Source organism: Lissotriton helveticus, chromosome 3_1, assembly GCF_964261635.1.
Source record: "Lissotriton helveticus chromosome 3_1, aLisHel1.1, whole genome shotgun sequence".
Classification (NCBI taxonomy): Eukaryota; Metazoa; Chordata; class Amphibia; order Caudata; family Salamandridae; genus Lissotriton; species Lissotriton helveticus.
Genome location: NC_136061.1, coordinates 2035315493 through 2035340509, shown reverse-complemented (window position 1 = coordinate 2035340509; position 25017 = coordinate 2035315493). Strand labels below are relative to the sequence as shown.

Below are 25017 nucleotides of genomic sequence, written 5' to 3'. Positions count from 1 at the left end.
TCCTCCGCATTACTAAGTTGCTGCAAAGCTCGACATTTTTTCTCCTCTCACTGTACCAATGAATACAGAGCATGGCCCATCTGTTTTTACAATAAAGTTGCTATTCTTTTTTTAAGTCGAGCCTAGACAGCGCTTGTGCTGTCTGGAAGATCTGTTGTATGTACTTTGTGGGATCTGGAGATCAGCCCTAGGGCTTGTCTGCTTCTGCCTTTGCTCTCTCAGGTCCTCGGGAGTCGGCCCCTACCTACCCACCGTTCGTTGATGCTGTAGCGACTCGGACCCAGATGGAGGCCTATTCCAGGGCTCTGCAGGCCATCTTTGGGTCACTCCCTCTGCCTGGCGTGCCTTCGGGCCCCACAGTGGGGGTAGGGATTCAGCCAGGAGTTCACCGGCGGGTTTGCTCTCGGCACCGACCGAATGCCTTGACTCCGGATCCGGGTCACTGCGACCTCGGGACACGGCCCAGAGGGGCATCCCACTTTGACGACTAGCCCTCCTGACGCATCTTCACACAGTCCTGCGGGGCTCCCTGCGTCGTTGCTGAATACAAGTTTGACTCTGAGTCGACCTTGTTCCTTCCCGCAGGCTACTGCCTTGGTGGAGGTCGAGTCGAGGCCGGTCCGACGCTGGCCGGACGAGTCCTCTTCAGGGGTCGTCGATGCAGTCCTGTCGTCGGTCGACGCAAGTTCCGTCTCCGGCTGTTTCGCTGCTGGTGGAGGACGTGACCCCAGTGGGGTCTTCGCCCCCACGTTTCTTTCCATGCTCCATGGAGCAGGGGCACATGGGGCACTGGCCAGCTCATTTTTCTGCAGGGCCAATGTTGTTGGGTGGACGGATTAGCCTGCTGCCGTCCCCAACGGATGACTTGCTGTCCCCACCTCGGATGGCCACTGCGGCTGGCGCAGACTTTGCGAGGGCGGTTCGCAGGGCTGAGGCTATCTTGCATATGCAGCCGCCGTCTGTCTCCCTGCCTCCGTATCCTTTCTCCACCAGGGTACGGTGGATGTGGAGCCTTTGTTGCCTTTTGGCGGGTCATTGTATGATGTCCTTCTGGGGACTTCGGCCAGACCCTCATCGGGTGACCCAGTGGATCGTGGTATTGCACATCGCCATCGGCCGGCTCAAGATTATCCTGCCTGTTTGTCCCTCCATCCTAGGGCTCAAGGACTTGTAGTCCAGGCAGCTGAGGTGACTTTCATGGATTTCCTCAACCAGTAATGAACCATATGCTGACATGTGTAGCGACCAAAACATTTTCCCACGTCTTGAAAATCGTCCTCAAAGGCACACAGAGGTGCTTCCTCCCACTCGGGGGGCCAGGTCGTTGGAGTTGTGTGGCTGCAATGTCTTTGCGTCCACCAGCTCGGGCTTTCGGTCCCTGAACACAACCTGCGTGCTTGCTTGGGCTACTTCTGCCCTTTGGGACTCAGTTGAACAACTCCTTCCCTCTTTGCCGGAGGGCCCTCGTGCTGACCTGGTCCAGCCTAGTCGGGATGGCCGTGATAGGGTGCAGTTTTCCGTCCGGTCGGCCATGATCACCACTGACTCACGAGGGTCGAGCTATGGCCAGGTCAGTTGCTCTGCATCGCTATGCATGGCTACCCGATGCCAGTTTCCCCAAGACCGTTAGGGAGCGACTCAGGGTTCTGCCCTTTGATGTGACCCATCTGTTTGATGAGTATGCCGACTAGGCGGTCCAGCGCCTCCTATCTGGATTTCCATGGCTGCCAGGTTTTTAGTCTCCTATGGTGGACTTGTGTATTCGTGTGCGGTGTTGTCACTGTTTTAGGATTTACGTCTCTGGGTTCAAGACATTATTTCCCAAACAGGCTGTACGGCTGCTCAGCCAGGTTTTTCCTTCCTTTGGTGCAGCTGGGCCAGCTGTTTATATGGTTCCTTTTGACCTCTGCCTATGAGCTTGTCTCATGAGGTGCCCCTTGCTTTTTATAGGGATGTGACATACACTATGTGGGGTATTTGTTCACTATTGTGTAGCTGCTCTTCCTTGCCAGGAAGTTTCAGAGGATCCCGTGGAGCTCTCTTCGTTATTGTCCGTCCCTCTGGGGATTTTTTCTTGTGGGTTACGCTGTGGGCATCTCCCTTTGTGACCTGCTGTGGTGGTGTTACAGCAAACAAATGATGGACGGAATGCTGACAATGCAAACATTCTCCCCCAGTCAAAAGATCTGGGCTAAATCCATCATTGTTTTGGCCACTAAGCCATCCCAATTTGGACCCAGCCATATTTATTTATTTATTTATTTAGTTTTTGCAATTTTTAAAGCGCAAACAAATACCCATACGGGTGTCTCGGCGCTACAATTTATAGAATTCACTTATGTTTAACGGGGGAATTAGCAGGTAGAAAATAGCCATGTCTTGAGGCTTTTACGAAATTTTAGAAGCGTGGGGGCAGTTTTAATATGGAGAGGTAAAGTATTCCACAGTTTGGCTGTAGCAATAGTGAAGCATCTATCTCCCCAGTTGGCCTTTTTTGTCCGGGGGACTTTCAACAAAAAGGCTGAAGACGATCGTAGAATCCTATGTTGTTCAACTGGACGGAGAGCTTCTTTTAAAAACTGTGGCCCTACATTGTTCAGGGTTTTATAAGCTATACACATAGCTTTAAATTTAATTCGGCTCCTAATAGGGAGCCAATGAAGTTTTCTAATGTGCGGGGAAATGGATGTAAATTTAGGAATAGATAGTAGAGTTCTAGCTGCAGCATTTTGTACTGTTTGTAGTTTGTTGAGAACTCCTTCCTGCGCATTCAGAAGAAGTGAATTGCAGTAATCGGTTCTTGAAAACACTAAGGTGCTGATGAGTGTTTTGCCAGCTGATTGTGGTAAGTAAGGAAGCAGTTTTTTTATTTTTTTGAGGGTGTAGAAAGCAGATGAAACAACGGCATTGGCGTGGTGGTGAAAAGTCAGCTTATTGTCAAAGATGACCCCCAGATTGCGGACCTTTGCCACTGGCTGGGGAGGTGGCCCCAAGTGAGGTGGCCACCACTGAGGGGACCATGCTGGACGTAGGCTCCCGAATGTCATCACCTCCGTTTTATCGGAGTTAAGCTTGAGGCAGTTTGATGACATCCAGGAGCCTATCGCCTTCATTCCCTCCTGAAAGTTGGCTGCAACGGATGCTCCGTTGTTGTGCACCGATAATACTAATTGGGTATCATCGGCGTACGTAGTGAGGGCGATTCCGTAAGATTTTATCACCCTCGCCAAGTCCGACGCATAGATATTAAACAGCGTCAGACTTAGCGAAGAGCCCTGGGGAACACCGCATGGGAGGGAGAAGGTCTGGGAGGTGAAATTGCCCATCTTGATGGTCTGAGGGCGGTTAGCTAGGAATGAAGCAATCAGATCTTTAGCTTTGCCTCTTATTCCTAGAGCTGAGACACGGTCGATCAGAGTGACATGATCGACCGTGTCAAATGCGGCCGAAAGGTCCAAAAGTATTAGGACTGCCGCTCCTCCCATGTCCATGGTTGCTCTGATTTCATCTGCGGCATTTAGTAGTGCTGTCTCCGTCCCATGCCCCTGTCTAAAACCAAACTGGGACTCATCAAGAAGGTTGTTATCATTGATGAATTTCGAAAGTTGGATGTTCATAGACTTTTCGAAAATTTTGGCTGGGAAAGGGAGACAGGCGATGGGTCTGTAGCTAGCGGGAAGTAGAGGGTCCAAGGTAGGCTTTTTTAGAAGGGGCTTAATGATAGCCTCCTTCCAGACTGAGGGATATATGCCAGATGCAAACATGGCGTTACAGATGGTAGTCAAAGCAGGAGAGATTGCATCAGGGATGCGGTTTAAAACAGCAGGAGGGCAAGGGTCAAGTGGGGATCCGGATTTTATGCTGGATACCAGGCGTTGAGTATAATCCTGATCGATAGTGTCAAAAGATAATAGGGTGGGCGAGGTATTAGTGGGAAGTGCCTCAGTAAGGGGTGCGGGGGCGGAATGCGTAAAGGTGAGGAAAATGGATCTACCTTTTTCCTCAAAAAAGTTGGCCAGAGCATCCACTAATGACTGAGAGCCTTCTAAGCGCGGGGGGGGGGGGGGGGGGGGCGTTTGGACAAAGTGGTGACCACCCGATATAATTCTCCTACTGAGTTTTTCGCATGCTCGATTTGAGAAATGTAATAGCGACTTTTTTCAGCAACTATGAGTCTTTTATAGACGGCCAGGGCGTTTTTATAGGTCGTTTTATCTGCAGGACTATAATTGCGGCGCCAATGCCTTTCAAGATTCCTGCAGTGTTGTTTCTGCATCCGTAGGGTTTCATTGAACCATGGGGCTGATGGTATTTTCCTATTCCGATAGGAGGTTTTGATGGGGGCCAGCTTATTACAGGCCCTGTTTAAGTTCCTCAGATAGATGGAAGACGCTATAGTTGGGTCATGCTCATAAGGATTGTAATTTTCTTGCATCATCTCGGCTAGGTGAGCTAGATTGATGTTTTTCCAATCTCTATATGAATATTGAGAGGGGGCTGTGAATGTGGGTTTTGTAGGGTTAGTTTCTACAGTAAAGAGGATCGCTGCATGGTCTGTCCAAATGAGAGGGATAATTTGGGTAACAGTTACTAAGGGACTGTTGGTAAACAGACCATCCAGTGTGTGGCCTGCCTGGTGCGTGGGAGAAGTTATCAGTTGGGTCAGGCCAGCAGCTGCTAGGTCTGTTAGTAGCTGTGAGGTATCGTGGTTGTTAAGAGCTTCAAGGTGAAAATTAAAGTCACCTAGTAATGTAAAATGAGAGGAATCTGCAGCTGCTTCTATTAAATTGCCTATATTGGCTAGGAACTTGGCTCTTGAGCCAGGCGGGCGATAAATTAACATGCCCTTAAAGGAAGATGTAGTCGAGAGGCATAGTGAAAAAAGGAGAGATTCGTATTCAGGACAGGCTAGGTGTTTCGTTGTAGGTTTAAAGTGGTCTTTATAAATTATCGCAATACCACCGCCCTTCTTTATTGGCCTATCCAGTCTACATACGTTGAAGTTGGCGGGGGTGGCTGCTCTAAAATCAGGTCCTGAGGCTTCATCACCCCAGGTCTCTGTAATGAACAGGAGATCCAATTTGTGCGCATCGATCAGGTCTGCGATTTCTACTTTGTGTTTGGGGAGCGATCTGGCATTTATTAGCGCTGCTTGGACCAGTAAAGGGTTAGCTATACCGGGTTTCAAGGATGTTTTAATGCATGTTGGACATCGGATTGGGCCTAGGATGGGGTTGGAATATCCTAGGTGAGGGGGAACATGGGGTAGAGCTGCATTGTGCCTAAGTTCTAGTAAATCAGAAGTTGAGTATTTTAGTCTCACCGTATTCGTAGGTGGTCTTGCTAATTGTGCAGCAGGGGGGGTGGCCCCTGGCCCGTCCTCGGCGCGGACGAGCGCAGACGAGCTTGCCTTATGCGCGCCTTCGGCGCGCCCGCTGCGCTCGTCCGCTGCGCTTCCGGTCACAACACATGATTTATTGCCCTGCGTGTGCCATGGGAAGGGGGTGTGGTCAGCGCGTGTGGGCGTGTCCGCAGGATGAGGAAGGCGGCGTTGCCCTGGCAGCGGTGTACCGCGTCAGCCCTAATTCGGCTGGCCGGTCTGTTGTTCCTCGAGTGAATGAGGGGAATTTAGCAGGTAAAATCAAATACACAGAGTAAAAACAGTGCTAACTCCCGGCTTCCGCCTCAGGAGTGAATTCTAAGAACGCTCGCTCGAAGTCAGCGCTCGCTCTAATAGTCAGTGAAATCAATAGTCAGATAAAATCAAATACACAGAGTAAAAACAGTGCTAACTCCCGGCTTCCGCCTCAGGAGTGAATTCTAAGAACGCTCGCTCGTAGTCAGCGCTCGCTCTAATAGTCAAAGGGGGCGTGGTCAGCGCGTGTGGGCGTGTCCGCAGGATGAGGAAGGCGGCGTTGCCCTGGCAGCGGTGTACCGCGTCAGCCCTAATTCGGCTGGCCGGTCTGTTGTTCCTCAAGTGAATGAGGGGAATTTAGCAGGTAAAATCAAATACACAGAGTAAAAACAGTGCTAACTCCCGGCTTCCGCCTCAGGAGTGAATTCTAAGAACGCTCGCTCGAAGTCATATGCAAATCAGTCTTGACCCTGTGCCCCATGGGAACAGTCCAGACCAAACTGCCAGGACAGGTCCTCCACGGACCAGAAACAAGCATCCTGGGACCGGTTTCAGGGTATGTCACCCTTCTTCAGCCAGGCTAGCTTGAATCCAGTGGCACAGTGAGCAAGGGACCCACGTCTGGGCATACCCATCCGCCCAAAGGCGAAAAGTGTTACAGCAAACAAATGATGGACGGAATGCTGACAATGCAAACATTCTCCCCAGTCAAAAGATCTGCGTTTAATCCGTCATTCTTTTGCCCACTACGCCATCCCAGTTTGGACCCAGCAATATGCAAATCAGTCTTGCCCCTTTGCCCCATGGGAAAAGTCCAGATCAAACTGCCAGGCCAGGTCATCCGTGGACCGGAAACAAGCATCATGGGACCGGTTTCAGGGTATGTCACCCTTCTTCAACCAGGCTAGCTTGAATCCAGTGGCACAGCGAGCAAGGGACCCACGACTGGGCATACCCATCCCACTAAGGGCGAAAAGTGTTACAGCAAACAAATTATGGACGGAATGCTGACAATGCAAACATTCTCCCCCAGTCAAAAGATCTGGGTTAAATCCATTGTTCTTTCCCCCAATAAGCCACCCATGTTTTGACCCAGCCATATGCAAATCAGTCTTGACCCTGTGCCCCATGGGAACAGTCCAGACTGTGGTGGAGCTCCATGGACTGACGTGGCCCTCTCCTGGAGCTTCTGTATTGCTGACTACGGTTGTTCCGTTGCACTCTTATGCGTCTGTGGATGCATTATGCTCTGATGTATTGTTGGGGTTCTGCCGTATCTGACTCGCCCGAGGGCGTTTCATGTCCTCCTGCCTTGCATTTGGCTCATCTTCCGCCTTCTTTCTGCCCCTAGTGCTATTGGCTGTCTTGGGCGTGGGTATGCGTCCCTGTGGGTGATTTGTTCCGTTCCGCTGAGGACGGGTTATTTCTGTACTCTGGGGGGGCACCACATGTGGTCCACACTGTGTGGGTGTGTTGTCACAGGGACCCGTAGTGTTACTTGAGCCATTCTCTTAGCTGCGTTCTCTTCCTGTTGTCTTCTTCCCTGGTGTTGGGAAAGGATGGGCACATCCTGTCGGGGGTTTGCCTATGGGTGGTAGAGTTTTCGCCAGAGCGGATCTTTATTAGGTTTTACCTTGGGCTCCTGACTTCCCTCTGACCGGCCCTGCCTGGGCTTAGGTTTTTATTTTAGTTGTCGCACATGGCTCAGGTATTCTTTCCATGGCCTCTGATGCGATTTTCAACAGACTTATTCTATCTCCAGATTAACTCTGGCTTCATCCTTTCTATATATATTATTTATATACTTTTTCAGACTTTCCATGTCTGAGTGTTACAGACTTCTTTTTCTTCTTTGTTGGTGTGATAGTCAGTATTCCAGGCTGTATCGCGGTGGCTCGGTCTTCCTTCCCGATCGAGGGGTTGGGGTTGCCTTCTTTTGTGGTTGGACTGTATGGCCTGCTACATTTCAGAGAAGTCGGTGCCGTTTGTACCTCTTGGGCAACTTTCTATTCTCTACGGGTACTCTTCCAGTTTACCATTTGTTGTCACTTCTTGACTTTTCCATGTATTTCTATGTGCTGTGTACGTACACGAGGGGGCAAGCATGCGGAGACTCCCCGTGGTGGTTTCTGGGGATTGTCACAGGTTCCTCTCTGTTTCTCTCTCTCTCTCGTTCTCCCTCCTTCTCTCTCTCCCTCATGGGAGATAGCTTTGGGCGTGTTCGGTTTGCCAGTGGCCCTTGGTCGTTGAACCTAGGTGCACGGTTGCCTGGTTGGCTACCTGGTGCTGTGCCCGTCTTCTCGGTTGACGCGCAGATGGTGTTGTTACACTTTATTGAGGTATGCATTGTGTGGTGTGGTTCTCATGGTACAAGTTTTGTGTCTTGTAATTTAAATCTATGTATCTCCTGTTAGTCTTTACTTTGTATATCTCTGCATGATACCGTCTGCCCTGACATGTAATTTGTTGGCACCTGATGTTGTGCCGCTCCGATTGCGCGTTCTGAATATGTCATCATGTTTAAGTCCCTTTGCTGGGCCCTTTGTCTCTTACGGGTCTTGGGGTCCTATTCTCAGATTCCCTCCTTTCATAGACATTTGTGGCATTCTGCTAATTTGCACTGTCCTTTCTGGTTCTGTGATTTCGTTTCATCCCTGTCTCGGTGACAGTGGACTCAAGCCGTCCTCTGACGGATTGTGGTACCTAGCATTCCTTGCTCATGCGCTGACATGAACTTCATGGTCTGGTGTCAGCTACACTGGCAATGCTGAGCTTTATGGGTCTGGTGTCAGCCCGCTGGCATTGCTACTCCCACCTTGTTTAAGTCTATGTTCTTGATGGACTACTTCCTTTGGGAAACTTGGTGGGTTCGTTCGCAGACCCTCTCCAATGGGATATAGCTTGGGAATCTATTCTAAGTTAAGGAATCTGCGGATAGATGCCTCTATCAGATGAACAAGTTACTAACCTTGGGTAACAATGTATCTGCTGGAGACACAGTCTAGCTGCAGATTCCTTAACGCCCGCCCATCCTTCCTGCTCTGCGAGGACCTTTCCAGGTGGGGTTCTACCACCTCCCCACCTTACAGGTGTCTTTGGTCTTCCTGAGGGGTGCTCTAGTTTACCTACCTACGGGGCAGGGTGTGTCCTTCTGTTTTGGGCACATTGGCTCTCCACCCATTCTTGTTGTTGGGTGGCTAGGTTCTGTGCTTTTTAATGATTTTTCACCATGGTTCTTCTGGTGTGGAGATTCTCATGTTTTCCTACCCTCCCTCCGCCCTCTTCTGTTTCTCCCCATTTCTTTCGGGCCTCCTTGTCTATGCTGCAGTCAATTGGGTTAAGATTCTATAAGACTATGCTACAGTTCATAGGTCATTGCGGGGGGTGTGGTGACCATTCTATGTGGATGTTCACTTACCCTGAGACATGTTGTTCCAGTCCTGTGGTCCTTTTCAGTTACATCCTGTGGTTACAGACTGTCTTTTATTCAGTTCCATCCTGTGGTTGCGAACTGCCTTTTGTTTGTCATGTCATTCATTTCCACTGCCGTTGCCTCTTAGAGGCGGGCAGGGCTCTTCGCTTTTGGGTGGGACTTTTTCTGGGGCGGGTGCTCTGTTTGCTCCCTTCAAAGTATTGAGTACTTTTTCAACATGGTGTTAATTCTCATCATACTATGACTTCTTATCACTGTTGTTTCAAAGGTTTTTACTCCTTTTTTTTGGCACACTGTTCCTATAATCTTTCAGTTTTTGTAGTTGCTCCGCATTGTGGTGCGGAAAAGTTTTACAGTAGAAAACTGACGTCAACACGCTGAGGGGGACTTAAATGGCTCCACTGACATAACTTCCATGGATGTAGTCAGGACGGAGCCGGGCGATGCCTCCAGCCGGAGGACAGAGGTACTGCCGGGTAAAACGTTTTTCCGATCCAGTCTGACGCCTGGGGATATTCTAAGTTAAGGAATCAGCAGCTAGACTGTGTGTCTACCAGATACATCGTTACCGAAGGTAAGTAACTCATTCTTTAAATCTTGTATTTTCAGTGATATGACCACCGAAGATGCTGATTTTATATTAAAAACAGAGCTTTGGACATTTCAATTTCCCGCTGATCGGCCTTATTTCTCTCCAAGTGTTCCATACCTGGCGTGTTCCACAGATTGGTGCTCACTTTCCTTCAATGTTAAAGAACAGTAGATGTTTCAGCACCCAGGCTAATGTGCTGCATAGCTAAATACATACATGTCCCAAAGGCAAGACCGATTGCATTGCAGATGATTGTTTTTTAACTGCCTGTAAAGCATGGCCTATCTCCTTCTCTGTTCTGTTACATACACAGATCTTGGCATTTATGTTACTAGCCTCTCTCATCTGCTATGTTACATACCATACTCTTCCTAGCCTTTTTCATGTTATATTACACATTTGGCAGAGGCCACCTTTTCTCCTTGTAGCCATTCTCATTCGCTGTGTTACACATGCTGCATACCTGGTCTTCCTTATCTTTTCACCTACTGTACTTCATGTGACGCTTCAGATCTACTTTGCCTTGCTACACTAGGAGCAGAGACTGCTCTTATCTCTACTAAATCCTGCTCTGGCAAACAGCAGCAAATCAGATGTGCCTGTTTTAATCTACTTCCTGCAACTGTTCATGCAGAGGAAGAGGTCTTTAATTTTGTAGATATTTATAACTGGGGTAGCTAGTACTCCATTGCCTAGAAACTCTGCTCTGCTCCCTTTTAGAATTCCACAATTCTTTTCTGCTCTTCCCCTCTAACTGTTAAAGACTCTGACATCCCTGGATCGCTATCCTGCATACAGGCTACAGAACACAACCATTCTGACAGACTGTGGAATGTGGTATCGTCAACTCTCTCCATTTTCACAATAGACTATACCATTCATTGTAAAGTATCTCCTATGTTACACAGCAATTAAAGGAGTCATTCAAACAACCATTCCCACAGCCATAAATAACATAATATCCCAATCGCAAAGTTTGGGCAATGTTCAAATGACCGAATAAGGCGAAGAGTGAAAGGAGGGGATAGGATTGTGAAAACCTTATTTTGTAACAGAGTTGGGTTTTCACGAGTTGCAGGTGTTACCAGAACCTGGAATATAACGAGGGGAAATGGCTGTGACACTGTGATTTTCAATTTGTTTAGTTAAGATAGCCTGTCACTTTGATGTAGGCATACCCACACTGTTTTAGGGTGCTCATCCCAGCAAGTAGTGTCCTCGGAAGCAAGAGACCATTTTAGTATGAAACTGGAAGCCTTCAGGAAGACTGAGCTGTTCTTGGTGATACATTTTGCTTAACAAAATATGAAGGTTCTTACAATCAGAAAACAAATTCCAGGTTTGAATTTTATTGTCATGTTTTACCTCAAATTACAACTGTGGCGAGAGAAAATCAATATATTTAAAATTTTAGGATAAAAATTCAGAATGTGATAAAACAGTTATCAGCTTCTCCCAGTATCAAAATTATATTAGTGATTGGTACCAAGGTAAAATACTTTCAAGAGACAAAACCCAGACCTACGGCACTATCAGGAGACAAACAGCACTCTCTGTATGATACAAAAGATAGGGAGATGTCTCAGCTGATCATTCATCATAGAAATTTGCAATGTCTAAATATAGTCTCACATGCACATCTATATTACTGGTAGATGAAAATTAATGTAGCTTCCTGTGAATAGTTTGGTGCTCTTGATAGTATGGATGTTTTGGGGAAAATTGTGGTTCTTTCTATGTGTACGATCTATCGCTTGTATAGAAATACATTCTGCTGTGCAGAGAGTAAGGGACTAAAGGAGTTACAAATGGAAACAATACATTACCATATCTTGTAATTTAGCTATCTATCTATAATTTAACATCTTGAAGTTGCCTTCTGAATAACTAGAAAGTCAAACAATATAGCTTTGTGAAACATTTTCTATAGTAGCAACCCCCTGCTTTATTCACTCTCTCACTTATACTTGGATAACCAACTCTATTTGACTTAATTCATGGAATTTCCAATAATAAGGTGCAGGGGCCTGCTCTTGGTAATGTACTTGTGAAATATATAGAGACAAAGCAGGTTACACTCTGGGTGCGCAGAATAATCTTATAAGAAACAAAATCCATTCCTACATAAGCAAGCTTTTAAGGTAAAATTTGAGCTTTCAGCACAGAATGTATGGCACAAGGAAAATGCTAAGGAGCTGGAAGACCGAAAACTGACCCCACCATGTAAATTCTACTGATCTACATCTCGGATTGTTTCTTAAGTGTTTCAAGTCTTACCTTTTAATCGCCCAGTTGCTGTTTTCAAGAAGGCAGGACCATCACGGATCAATTTCCGACGTTTTAAATCTTCCTTTGCAAACATCTTGCCACCCTTCATTCTTTGGATAGATTTGCTGTCTGTTCTACTGTAAATTTCATGAAGACGAATCTTCTTTTCATAGTTATTCACTTTGCTATTTACTTCCGTTATCACTTTCTTCACCAGAATCAATGATTGTTTCAAATCTTCATGTTCCACCTTGTTGTCTATATAGAAACAGATCTGGTTAGCAAGCAATGCCTCTCCTTTTAATAAGTCCCAACATGTAGTTTGAATGCAAGAACCAACATTTTAATTCTGATCCTAAAGATTCTTGCACTATTCACGAATATTATAACAATGATTTGATTTGCAAGGTGCAAATAAAATTGCACTCCGGAATCTTCTAGGAGACCACACTTTCAAAGTATGCATCAAAATGTAGCAAATCTGCTAAATACATTTACAAATTCTTACTTCCAACTGATCAAATGAAAATAGGCTACCTTTATGATAACATCACCTTAAATCAAAAAGGAAAGTTATTTCAGGCAATATAATTCTTCTATTCCTAGTGCTGACTAATATCTGAAACGTTTCTTGTGCATACCTTATAAGTCAAATGCATTTGCTACTAAACTTACTATCAGTGTTGTCTGTCTGATATAGGTATTAAAAATTGGTCAAGTGGTGAAAAATGAACTGCAAACCAATATAAGATACAATACAAACTTCATGGGAACAAAAAATGTCTTTACTTTCATACCATTTATCTTTAATTTCATCAAACTCAGCAAATTTTGACCCATAGAGCAGCTGGCACCTCCACACTGTTGCCAAGACAGCATATGTCCTACCCACCTACACTCCAGTGCCCAATTAACACTGTTGTGGATTACGGTTTAAGAATTGTTATAATGGTTGCCCTGTGAATTCGTTATTGGTAATTCATTAACAAAGCAGTACATTCTAGTAGTTTTGACTGTCCTGGAATCCACTTATTGATAGATTTGATGTAGTTAAGTCACCTTATGTGCAGTTCATAGATCTTTAAAATGTCCTCAAAATATTTTTAAATTGTGTCTGGGTGGTCTGCATAGAAAGCGCATATGGAAATTGGAGGTGTGCTTGCTACAGTTCTTGGAGAGGACTGTAATTAAGAATTACTACATCAAATCATCTATTCTATTTTTTCAAATGTACACTGCAGTTCGGCCAGTACCTCAGGCCTTTAATTTGCTTTGATGTTGTAATATTTTTGAGCAGCTAAAATATCAGCTAAGATTCTCAGACAGTTCATAATTGAGGAAAGAAAATGGTGTATCTACTAATACCAATGATTACTACTGTAAAATCCCAGCTCAACATACATCAAAGGCTCTAGCCATCAAACAATTTGCATAACAGAGATTGAGTTTTGTTACTATCATTTATACATCTACTTAATGAAAGGCTGGGAGACCTTACAGGCTTTTTTGACTGATACATTCTTATTTATGATTAACAAATAGGAGCAGACTACAATACAATGGAAAATTAACATATCAGAATTTGTAGGTTGCATTATTCTTCAGCCACTGCACTGAGAAGTGATTGCATACAAAGCAATAGAACTATAAAGACTATTTTCAACACTAATTCTTTGGCAGGACAGGAGGTGAGAATTCTGCCATCACTTTCTTTGTTTATTTAACAGTAGCCATTTCATTATGATTTAACCACAACCACAATTCACATGAACCCCCGGGAATTTAGGGAAAATTAACAACAAACAACTGCTCGCAGCCAACGCAGCCAAGCTCAGTCCCTTTCTCTAATATTGCTTGCGTGTAGACCTTATTTGCGGCGATTAACTTGTTGGGTTTGTGCTTCTTTGTTGTTTATTACTCGCAATTGATTGGGAGTACGTGTGAAGGTACCCACAGCGGGAACGTTAAGTGCTCCTCCAAGGCGGCGATTCGTTCTGATGCGGCTCACATGGCGATATGGTCTTCCACCTGCTAGAGGGCTCTGTGACACGGTGCTACTATGATCACGGTGCACAAGTTAGAATCCCTTCAGCACGGGTTTCCGAGTTGCGCGTTGTTTCTCCCTGTGTTGCCACCACTGGGCCTTGCCCTCCTAGAGAGTGATGCTCTGAGCATCGGGGTCTGTACAGGATGCGGCCTGCTTTTCAAATCGTCTGATGCTGATAAGGGTCTGTAGAGTGCATGTGTGTTAATCGTCCCGCGGAGATCAGTATTGATATCCCCACTAAGATTTTTGCACCAGGGTGTGTGTCCCTGGGCTATGAACCATCTGATTGTGTGGCTTTGCCCACCCCTCTTTACAGCTGACACCCAGCTCTAACATAAAGACTGCAGCACTTCTACCTTGCTTGTACCCACCATCAACGACTGAGATAGTGCTCCCTCAGGGTGTTGTGGCCCCCCCCTGCAGTAACTACTGCCCATTGATTGCCATAATCACCCCCTGGCTTGCTATAGAGATGTCAGAAGATATGTTGGGTGAGATAGACCCCTTAAGTGCCCTTCCTTGGGATGACCAATCTTATCAGGCAGTTGACGTCTCTATATATATATCGAGCTACGGAGGAAGCCATGACACCCATGGAACAGCAATTCAACAGATAGCATGCGCAAAGCTGACTGCCGCCAAGACTCCTCCGACCCCCCTTCCCCTCCTTCAGGACCTAGGCCTGATTCCAGCTAAGAGCCCTCGCGAGAAGGGGTGGATTCTGACACGTTTGAGCTTCTTAGAGAGCCTTTCTTGGCACAACACCCACCTTCTACTCCCAATTTGGATGCAACAGGCCTAGGTATCCCCCAACAAGCCTCACCTGACCCCTTGGTGATTATGAAGCTGCGGTCCCCTCAAGGCCCTGGCACCCCTCTCGTCCAACCCCGGTTCCATGGCATGATACCCCTGTTGCTACTGAGGACTCTACTTATTTGCTTGATCCTGAGGAGATATTGCATCCCCGCTCATCTGAGTGGGCTCCCTCCATGAAAGTCGGCAGTACATGGCAGCAAGAATCAGGTCCCCTATGGGCAAAGAGGCCAGTAATCGCCTGAGGGCTGAGTGTCCTTGCCCTCTTTAGATGGATAGGTGGCTTTCACCCCGGAGTTGGATGGGGATTGATAGATCTTTGTGAACGTGTCCGGATAAGCTGTTTGATGCTCTTGGCTAGCTCGCCAAAATCTTAGACATGGCTGAGGACGCCAAAGCTTCGGGTGCCTTGATTTCCCCGGAGGTCCTGTCTGGAAAGGTGTAGTAACAACAAAACAAAAAGTCTCCCTCTGACCTACAGTTATTTTACATTGACATTATTTCAGACTAGAGCCTGATCAAGATCCTGCCTTGTGCAGTTGCTGGATATGGTCGACGGAAATTTGTTGTGTATTTCCTCTCTCGGGGCTAATATTTGTTGTGTATATTATGCCTTTTGAATTTTCTGTATATATATATATATATTCTGATTTTGAATAATTCATGTATTGTTATTCTATAATTGTGAAAAAATGACAAATATTTTACATATAAAAAAAGAGAATAAGATGATAAAAATATTTTTGATAAAAGAAATAAATTAAAAGCACAAGTTACTACTTGTGTAACGATATATCTGTAAGAGACATTAGTTAGTGATAGATTCCTTACCTTAGAATATCCCCAGGCGTCAGACTGGATCAGGAAATGTTTTGCGTAGCAGTACCCATGCGCGTCGGTAGGCGTTGTCCGCGGCTCCGCGTCCGTCGTCGGTCCATTGATGATGTCGTCTGAGTACTTAGACACCGCCTCCACGTGCTGACATCAGTTCTTATACACACCATTTACACGCCAGAAACGCAGAGCCATGATAAAAACCAACACTGGTGCCATGAAACTAGGGCCCTGAAAGGGGATGACCTTAACCCTAGATATCGGTTCGCAGAACGGGGAAGGATGTGTGGGTCGGTAAGGAATCTATCACTAACTAATGTCTCTTACAGATATATCGTTACACAAGTAGTAACTTGTGCATCTGAAAGAGACACGTTAGTGATAGATTCCTTACGTTAGTGATAGATTCCTTACCTTAGAATAGATACCCCAGCAATACTAACCCCAGTGGTGGGTCTGCAAACCAATAAGACCTGGAGGACGGAACGGCCAAAGAAGCCATCCCTCCGGACTTGGCTGTCCAGGCAGTAGTGTCTTGCGGACGTGTGCAGCGAGGCCCACGTAACTGCCTGACAAATGTCCTGCAAGGGGACTCCCCGGCCCAGGGCAGTAGTAGTCGCCGTGGCCCGAGTGGAATGGGCCCTCAGCCAAACAGGAGGTTCCTTTTTAGCCAAAGAGTAGCACGCCTGGATGCACAACGAGATGGTCCGTTTGTGCACCGCCCCTCCCTTCTTAGCGCCCACGTAACCAACAAAGAGTTGGTCATCCACCCGGAACTGGCGTGTGCGATCCAGATAGTATGAGAGCGCACGTTTTGGGTCCAGACGGTGGAGCCTCTCTTCCTCTTTCGAGGGATGCGGAGGCAGAAAGAAGGTGGGCAAAATGATGGACTGCCCGATGTGGAAGGCTGTGACTACCTTGGGCAGGAAAGAGGGTCTTGTCCGCAACACAACCTTGTCCGGATGAACAGAAAGGAAAGGAGGTTTAGAGGAAAGAGCCTGGAGCTCACTCACTCTCCTGGCAGAGGTGATGGCAACCAGGAAAGCAGTCTTAAGTGTAAGAAGATGGAGAGGACAGTTATGAAGCGCCTCAAAAGGAGCGCACATCAGGTAAGTTAAAACCAGGTTCAAGTCCCACTGGGGCATCACGAAAGGAACAGGAGGTAACATATGAGTGATGCCCTTTAAGAATCTGTTAACATTCGGGGACTTGAACAAGAAGGCTGATCAGGTAGCCTTAAGAAGGCGGAAAGGGCAGAAAGGTAGCCCTTGATAGTGCCCAGAGCAGAGCCCTGCTGAGCAAGAGAAAGAAGAAATAGGAGAACCTCAGAAAGGGGGGCAGAGAGTGGATCCACAGCCTTTGCTGTGCACCATGCCACAAATCTGTTCCACCTGCAGGCGTATACTGACTTTGTGGAGGGACGCCTGGCTGCCAGAATGACATTACAGACTTCAGGAGGCAAGTCAAATGGCCTCAACTGTCGCTGCTCAATCTCCAAACATGGAGGTGGAGACTGGACAGGTTCGGGTGGAGGACCGTCCCTAGCTGCTGCGACAGAAGGTCCTCCTGAAGAGGCAGACGAACGGGGGATCGACAGACATGCTGAGTAGCTCTGGATACCAATATCTTCGTGCCCAGTCCGGAGCCACAAGGATAACCTGGGCCCGGTCGCGCCTGATCTTCTTCAGCACTCTAGGCAGAAGTGGTATAGGCGGAAAGGCGTGCAATAGACCGCAACTCCACTCGCGACAAAAAGCATCTCCGAGCGAGTGCCGCCTTGGAAATTCCAACACGCAGAACTGATGACATTGCGCGTTCTCTTCTGTGGCAAATAGATCTAACCAAGGCTCTCCCCACCGCTGAAAGAGGCCTTGCGCCACGTCCGAGTTCAGACGCCATTCGTGATCCATCATGCACCGACGGCTGAGTTCGTCCGCCCTGGCGTTCAGGGAACCTGCCATGTGTTGAACCACCAGGGTCACGCCCTGATGTTCCAGCCACTGCCAGAGGCGCAGAGCCTCCTGGCATAGGGACCACTACCCCACCCCGCCCTATTTGTTGCAGTACCACATGGCGGTGGTGTTGTCCGTGAACACCTGCACTACACTCCTCCGGACAGAGGGGAGGAATGCCTTCAGTGCAAGCCGGACCGCCCGCAGCTCCAGAAGGTTGATGTGGAGCCGGGAGTCCGCCGGAGACCAGAGGCCTCTGTACCCGCCTCTCCCATGTGGCCCCCCCCAGCCCTGGAGGGACGCGTTCATCACAACTAGGTGCTCCGGTTGGGGTAGGGAGAGGGATCTGCCGCTGACCCAATCGCGGTCCGTGAGCCACCACTGCAACTGTCTTGCAGTGCCCTCCGAGATCAAGACATGGTCGGATAAGTTGCCCTGATGCTGGGCCCACTGAAACTTCAGGTCCCACTGCAGAGCCCGCATCCGCGTGATGCACCAGATGGATGCAGGAGGCCATCAGCCCCAGAAGCCGCAGCGTCAACCTGACTGAGACTCGGGATAAAGGCTGAAAGATCGGAATCAGAGCCTGAATATCCCGAACCCGCTGTTCGGGAGGATAAACCCGAAACTGCGCCGAGTCTAGAACCGCTCCGATGAAGAGGAGCTTCTGAGAGGGACACAGGTGTGACTTCGGCACATTGATGGAGAACCTCAGCAGGTGCAGGAGGTCGGCCGTAGTCTGGAGGTGGCTGACGACTGTCTGGGGCGAGCCTGCCTTCAACAACCAGTCGTCGAGGTAGGGGAAGACTGAAACCCCTGACATGCGCAGATGAGCTGCGACCACTGCGATCACTTTCGTGAACACCCTTGGGGCGCTGGTAAGGCGGAAGGGGAGCACGGTAAACTGAAAGTGCTTGTGGCCTACCGTGAACCGCCGGTTACGCCGGTGGGCCAGCAGGTCGGGGATGTGAAAATAAGCATCATGCAAGTCCAACGCTACCATCCAGTCTCCAAGGTCTAGCGCAGCTAAGACCTGAGCCAATGTCAGCATCTTGAACTTCTCCTTCCGGAGGAAGCCGTTGACGTTCCGTAGGTCCAAGATACTTCCTCTTGTAGGAGTCTCAAGTGATCCCACGACACGCGGTGGTACTGTGGTGGCATGGCTCGAGGGGAGGCCTCGAAGGGGAGGAAGTAGCCCCTTCGGACGATTTGCAGCACCCATCTGTCCGTAGTGACAGTGCGCCAGTGGTGGTGGTGATGGCGAACCCTGCCCCCCACTGGCGTCACATGGGCCTGAAAGCACGGACTAGGAGGGTTTTGAGGCGGATGCTGCAGGGGTAGGTGTGGACTGGCCTCGCCGTTGTCCCCGACCGCCGCCACGGCGGTTTCCACGTCCGCCAACGCGCTGGATGGTAGTTTGCGGCCCGTGGCTGGCAGGAAGTGTGGGGGCGCCCCTTCCTTGGCCAGGAAAGGAGCGAAAGGCAGCCGTTTGCTTGCGCGGGGCCGAGAGGCCCAAGGACTTGGCCGTAGCCCTGGAGTCCTTAAAGCGCTCAAGCGCATGGTCGGCCTTGTCGCCAAAGAGGCGACGGCCATCGAACGGCATGTCCATTAGTGTGTTTTGGACATCAGCCGAGAAGTTGGCAGATCTCAACCAGGCGTGGCGACGAATCGCCACCGTCGTTGCCATCGCTCTCCCCAGTGAGTCAGTATTGTCCAGCCCACACCGGATGGAATAACGCGCCGCATCCCGACCCTCCACAAGGGCTTGTGCGAGTTTAGCCCGGACCTCCACCGGGCATTCTGGCAGCACGTCCGCGACCCTGTCCCACAGAGAGTGGGTGTAGCGGCCCAAGAGGCATGCGGTGTTGACGGACCGCAACCCTAAACTCAGGGAGGAGAATTCTTTCTTCCCGTATTGCTCGTACCTCTTGGATTCCCGATCGGGGGAGCAGACGGGAATGCGGTCTGGGAATTAGAGGCCTGGATGACCAGGCTCTTGGGAGTGGGGTGGGTAGACTGAAAGCAAAGGTCACCCGACGCCGGGCGGTGACGCCTGGCCACGTTCCTATCCACAGGCTGACCTGTAGTGGGCTTGGACCAAGTGCCCAGAAGAACGTCTGATAAGGCCTCTTTAAACGGCAGCACAGGCTCGGCCGAGCTTGACTGTGGTTTAAGGACCTCAGTGAGGAGGTTAGTCCTCACGGCCACGATGGGGAGCTCAAGGCCCAAGGCCTTGGCCGCCCTCATCAGCACCACGCTATAAGCAGCCCCCTCCTCCGTAGCCACGCTAGGAGGGGAGACAAAACCAGTGTCGGGCGAAGTGTCCAGACCACTGGCATCCCCAAGCTCTCCTGTCCAGTCTGCAGAAGACTGGCACTCACGTGCCAGAGGGTCCTCCGACCCCTCCCAATCCCCCTCATCACCCATCGCCTGGTACTCAGGCTCAAAGGATGGGGCTGGGTCGTAGAAGTACAAATCTTCGATCGGCGTCGAATGCACTGACGCCGGACCCGAATCAAGAGCAGGCGTTGTCCTGGGACGGCGCCGGGGGCGACACTCTTGGGGTCGGCACCGGCAAGGTCGTGAGGTCGACTGGCGGTGATGCGGATCCGGAGCTGGATTTAGTGGGGCCCTGCGGCGTCGGGGCCGAAGCCCCCGGCCCGCGTGGGGACCCAGTCAGGGCCGCTTGGCCCGAAGGCGCCGCGGAACCAGACGGAGGAGCGAGCGACCTCATGGCCATGAGGAAGTAATCAATCTCCCCCGGCGTCGCGTTCAGCCCAGGGACCGGTGGGTATGGAGCAGGCCGTGACACCTGCGGCTCCGGCAGAGCCGCGTGGGCGGTGTCGCTTGAACCCCCGGTCGCGTCACGCGAGCGTCGGGGGGAGTCAGAAGAGCGATGGTGCCTCTTCGACTTCTTGTGCCTCTTACCTGAGGACTTCGAGCCCGAAGACGACTCCCGGAACTGTGGTAACTCCGGCCCCGCGACCGGTCCCTCGGCCTCCTTTCGGACCAGGACCTCGAGCGGTGCGGGGCGGACTGCCAAAGCTCTAGTCGCTTACGGGACCGCTTCCATCTATAGCTTTAGACGTCAGGGCCCGGCAGTCGGAGCAGGACTTGTCGTCGTGGTCCGGGCCTAGACAGCGCAGGCACCGGCGATGGGGGTCGGTAACCGACATCAGTCGGTTGCAGTCGGCGCAGGGCTTGAACACGGGCATCCCTACCGGCACCGTCAGAGTCGAGAGACTTCGAAGTAGATCAAAAAGGATCGTACAAAGTTAGTCAAAAAGTGACTAGGGTACAACTTTTTCCAGATCTGCGCTTGCTGGCGCGGAAAAAAGAAGAACTGACGCCAGCACGCGGAGGCAGCGTCTAAGTACTCCGATGACGTCATCACGGCGCCGACAACGGATGCGGAGCCGTGGACGACGCCAACTGACGCGCAAGGGTACTGCTACGCAAAAAATTTCCGGATCCAGTCTGACGCCTGGGGATATTCTAAGGTAAGGAATCTATCACTAACGTTCAGATAGATATTTTTGTGAACTAGTTTGTGTTCTGAACAGTTCTTGGACGGCTCACATATTAAATTGAAATAATGTCAATGTAAAATAACTGTAGGTCAGAGGGAGATTTTTTGTTTTGATGTTTTTGTACTTCCCCTCTTCTCCCTGACCTCTTATTGATCCTTCAGAGGGCGTCCCTAGTATGCAATCATATTTTTGGGCAATGCGAATTGTGCACTGTCTACCAAGCAGCACCTATTCTTACTTATAAAGTTGGAACCGAAGTTTCAGGATCTGGCTGATTTGGAGGCTGTTGCTGTGGCCTAAGGGGGACTCTTCGGGGAAACCTTTATTAAAGAACTGGGAACATTTGTTAATACATTCAAGTCTTTGGACAAGGCCCAGTCCTCCATTAAAAGAGTCTTCCACACTGAAGTTTTCCTCCGGGGAAGGGAGTGGGGCAGTCGAGGCAGAGGACGATCGAACGGCCAATCCTTCTCACAATACCAACCTAGAAGGCAGGGCTCCAGAAGGGGACAATACCAGGACCAGTCCTGATTCGGCAGATTTTACCCAACCAGAGAAAGTTAGTTCCGAGGGCGGGGATCAAGAGGCTTCCATCAGGCCTCCAACTCCGGTGTTCACCCTTCTAAAAGTAGGGGGCCGTCTTGGGAAATTTATCCAGGTAAAGAAACAGATCACATCAGATGCATGGCTCCTGCAGGCCATCCAGGGGTTTCAAAAACAGTTCCTTTGCTCCCCTGTCCAAGCAATCCGTCCACGTCCCCTCTTTTTCTCGGCCCAAGAAGCCACGCTGGTGGAGGCAGAGGTCACCACACTTCTTGCAAAAGGGGTTATTTTCCCTACTGCTCTGCACCCTCACGGCTCTATCAGCAACATATTCTTGGTCGACAAGGCAGATGAGGGCCAGCGGGCAATAATAAACTCACGTGAATTCAATGACCACTTCAAGATGGAGGGAATCCACCTCTTTCACGATGTGCTTCCTCCCGCCGACTGGATGGTTAGTTTGGACCTGAAGGACATCTACCTGTCCGTCCCTGTGTTTCCCCTAGCACAGGCATTTCCTTCAGTTTCTCTGGCGCCAACAGGCCTTCAAGTTTTCCAATATGCCCTTCGGACTGTCCTCCGTCCGTGGTGTTTCACTAAGGTTCTCAAAACGGTCGTAAAGCACCTATGGCACAGGGCTTGAGCCTGATTGTCTACCTGAACAGATAACAAGAGGTGTCCCGTAAACTTGGTTGAAACCAGGGTAATAATTATGTGCAACAAATAACAGTGTCTCAAAAGGTAATATTTAGCAATAAATATTGAGAACATTCATAGTAGTTGCAGAGGAGAACAAGAAAAAACAACACAGGGAGACATCAATGAGTTCTGCAAATATTGCTCAGAGTGGTTTATATACATAAAATAGATGAGTTGAAGAGGAAGCACTGTATTACATTAGATGATATGTAACATGTACACTTGTGCAAAATTGTGAGTAAGTGAATGTCACAAAGTGACAAGTGAAATCAGTGAGAGAAGGCGCAAGAAAAGAGTGATACCAATATTTACAAAAGAACATCATAGTGGTCCAAATACATTCGAGATTAGCTTAGCGATGGATAAATTGAGTAATAAGGCAGGACAAAAATGTGGCAAGTAATTGCGCTAGAAAGTCAACAACGTTTTGACCTGATATCAATATAGGTCATCATCAGGACCGGGTTACAAGAAGTTTGTAGTGCTGCGAATTATCAATCGCGCAGGGGGAAAAGGTGTGAGGCACCCAGCAGGGTGATCTGCACAGCACAGGGCCAGTAGGTTAACAGGGGAGGACTGCTGGTGGTCAGGAAGTATATGTTTTCAATAGTCAGGGGGGTTTGCGAGTACAGGTCTGATTAGGAGCATCACTGGTGGAATGTCCGGAGCAAACAAACAAATAGATGTCTCGTAGGTGTCTTGAAGTATGCTGAGGTGGAAAGGCAAATAATCAGCCAGGTTTCAACAGGGCTGGTAGACATAGAGTCACTGGAGGTGGTACGGGGAGTTACACATACCTGGCCCGGCGTCCAGGACGTTGAGCGTCCAGCGTTAGCGTCGTCTAAGGGATTTGGCAGCCAATAGGGCTCCTTCGAGAGTGGTAGGGGCCATCGGGAGACTAAGTTGCAGCGGCATAAGTCCTTGCACATGCAAGCGTTCCGTCAGGAAGAATTTTTCCAGCAATTTTTGAACAACTCGTTGATGTCTCCCTGTGTTGTTTCTTCTTGTTCTTCTCTGCAACTACTGTGAATGTTCTGAATATTTGCCTCTAAATATTACCTGTTGAGACACCTTTATTTGTTGCACATGACTGTCTACGTGGACAACATACTCTTCAACTAGCAAGATCCTGCCAGACTGTTGGTACACCTGCAAGATGATGTCAATCTGTTAGCCTGGGCTTTGTTATCAACGATTGGAAATTCCTCCACGTACCTTCTCAAAAAGCCATGTAATTGATTATGTGGCAGCAACGTTGAGCCTCCCCTCACACAAGGTGGCAAAGATTTTTTCCTAAGCTCCGGAAGGCTCTGTCACGCCAAAGTGTGTACCCGTGTGCCAACTTGCACACCTGGTGGGGCTTCTATCGGCCTCTATTCAGGACATTTTCCCGGGACCTCTCCACTACCAGGCTCTGCCATGCATCATGGAGGACCATCTATGCAAGAGCTCTCTTATGTTTCCTGGTCCCTCTGTCCACGGCGTGAGAAGAAATTCAGTGGTGGCTCACACATGGAGGCCAGGAATGGGAGAGCAATCTTTAGATTGGCCCCAGACCTCATTATAGAGTCCGACACCAGCAGGTCAGGCTGGGGCACTCAAGGTGGAGAGTTCTCTACAGGTGGTGTGTGGTCTCCTATAAATTATTTGGAGCTCCTGGCTGGATTGTTCGCAATCTGCTGCTGGACCAGGGACAGGATTCAGTCCTGGATGCTTCTCAAAATGGACAACAGATCCTGCTTTGGCTACGTCAACCATCTGGGTGGTACTCGATCTAGGGCACTCTCTGATCTGGTGACCATTTTTTGGAACTTCTGCCTAAATCACCAGAACTCTGTCATGGCGGAATACATTCTCGACCAAGAGAATTGTGCGGCGGATTGGCAGTCTCGCAATTTCTGGGACTCCAGCATTTGGAAACTGAACCGGATGTCTTCACCCTGATCCAGACCAAATGGGGTCCGCTAACGGTGGACCTGTTTGCGTCCAGGCTGGACCATCAGTTGCCCCGGTTCTTCAGTTGGAGACCAGAACCTCAAGCATGTGCCACAAATGCCTTTCTCCACGACTGGAGTCTGAAAAAATGTTACGTGTTTTCCCCGTTTGCCATGATTACAAGGCTTTAGCTCAAATCAGCCACCAGAAGGCGGGGGTAGTTCTGGTCACCCCGATTTGGAAATCTCAAGTTAGGTTTCCAGTCCTACTAGAACTTTCTTTGGATTTTCCAACCCGACTCTCCCCCTCTTTCCGACTCTTCTGCTTAGACAGGATCATTTTCCTCATCAAATGGTGTTGGAGGGCTCCTTGTGACTCATGGCGTGGAGGGTATCCGGAGTCGCAGGTCGGTCCCAGGCCTTTTTTAGCAAGGTTCAGGAGCTCCTGTATAAGGTCCAGGCAGACAGCACCAACAAGAGTTATCGGTTTGCATGGACGCGATGGTGTTGGTGGCGTGTGAGAGGGGTTACGATCGCATGGGCGCGGATGTGATGCAGAGTTTCAATTTACTGAATGTAGCTCGGATTGTGATGAGCAAACTTTAAACTGGCATCATCCTCTCCTCCAGTACTGGCAAAGAATGAAAAATATCCTAGCTATTGTAACAGAAAGTTTCAATTCCATTAAGGACCAGGAGGCATGAATTATTCCCCCTCCCCCCAACCAGATCATACAG

At 49.0% G+C, this 25017-nt stretch overlaps 1 protein-coding gene across 3 annotated transcripts in view; it reads right to left on the bottom strand.

The window, feature by feature from the left end:
* AKAP13 (A-kinase anchoring protein 13) overlaps positions 1 to 25017 on the bottom strand; it is a 759080-nt gene that overhangs the window by 199559 nt on the left and 534504 nt on the right. For all 3 annotated transcript variants that reach the window (XM_078683158.1, XM_078683159.1, XM_078683160.1), the window contains one exon: positions 11938 to 12186. In XM_078683158.1, the coding sequence (XP_078539284.1) occupies positions 11938 to 12186 (249 nt within the window). The remainder of the gene's footprint in view (positions 1 to 11937; positions 12187 to 25017) is intronic.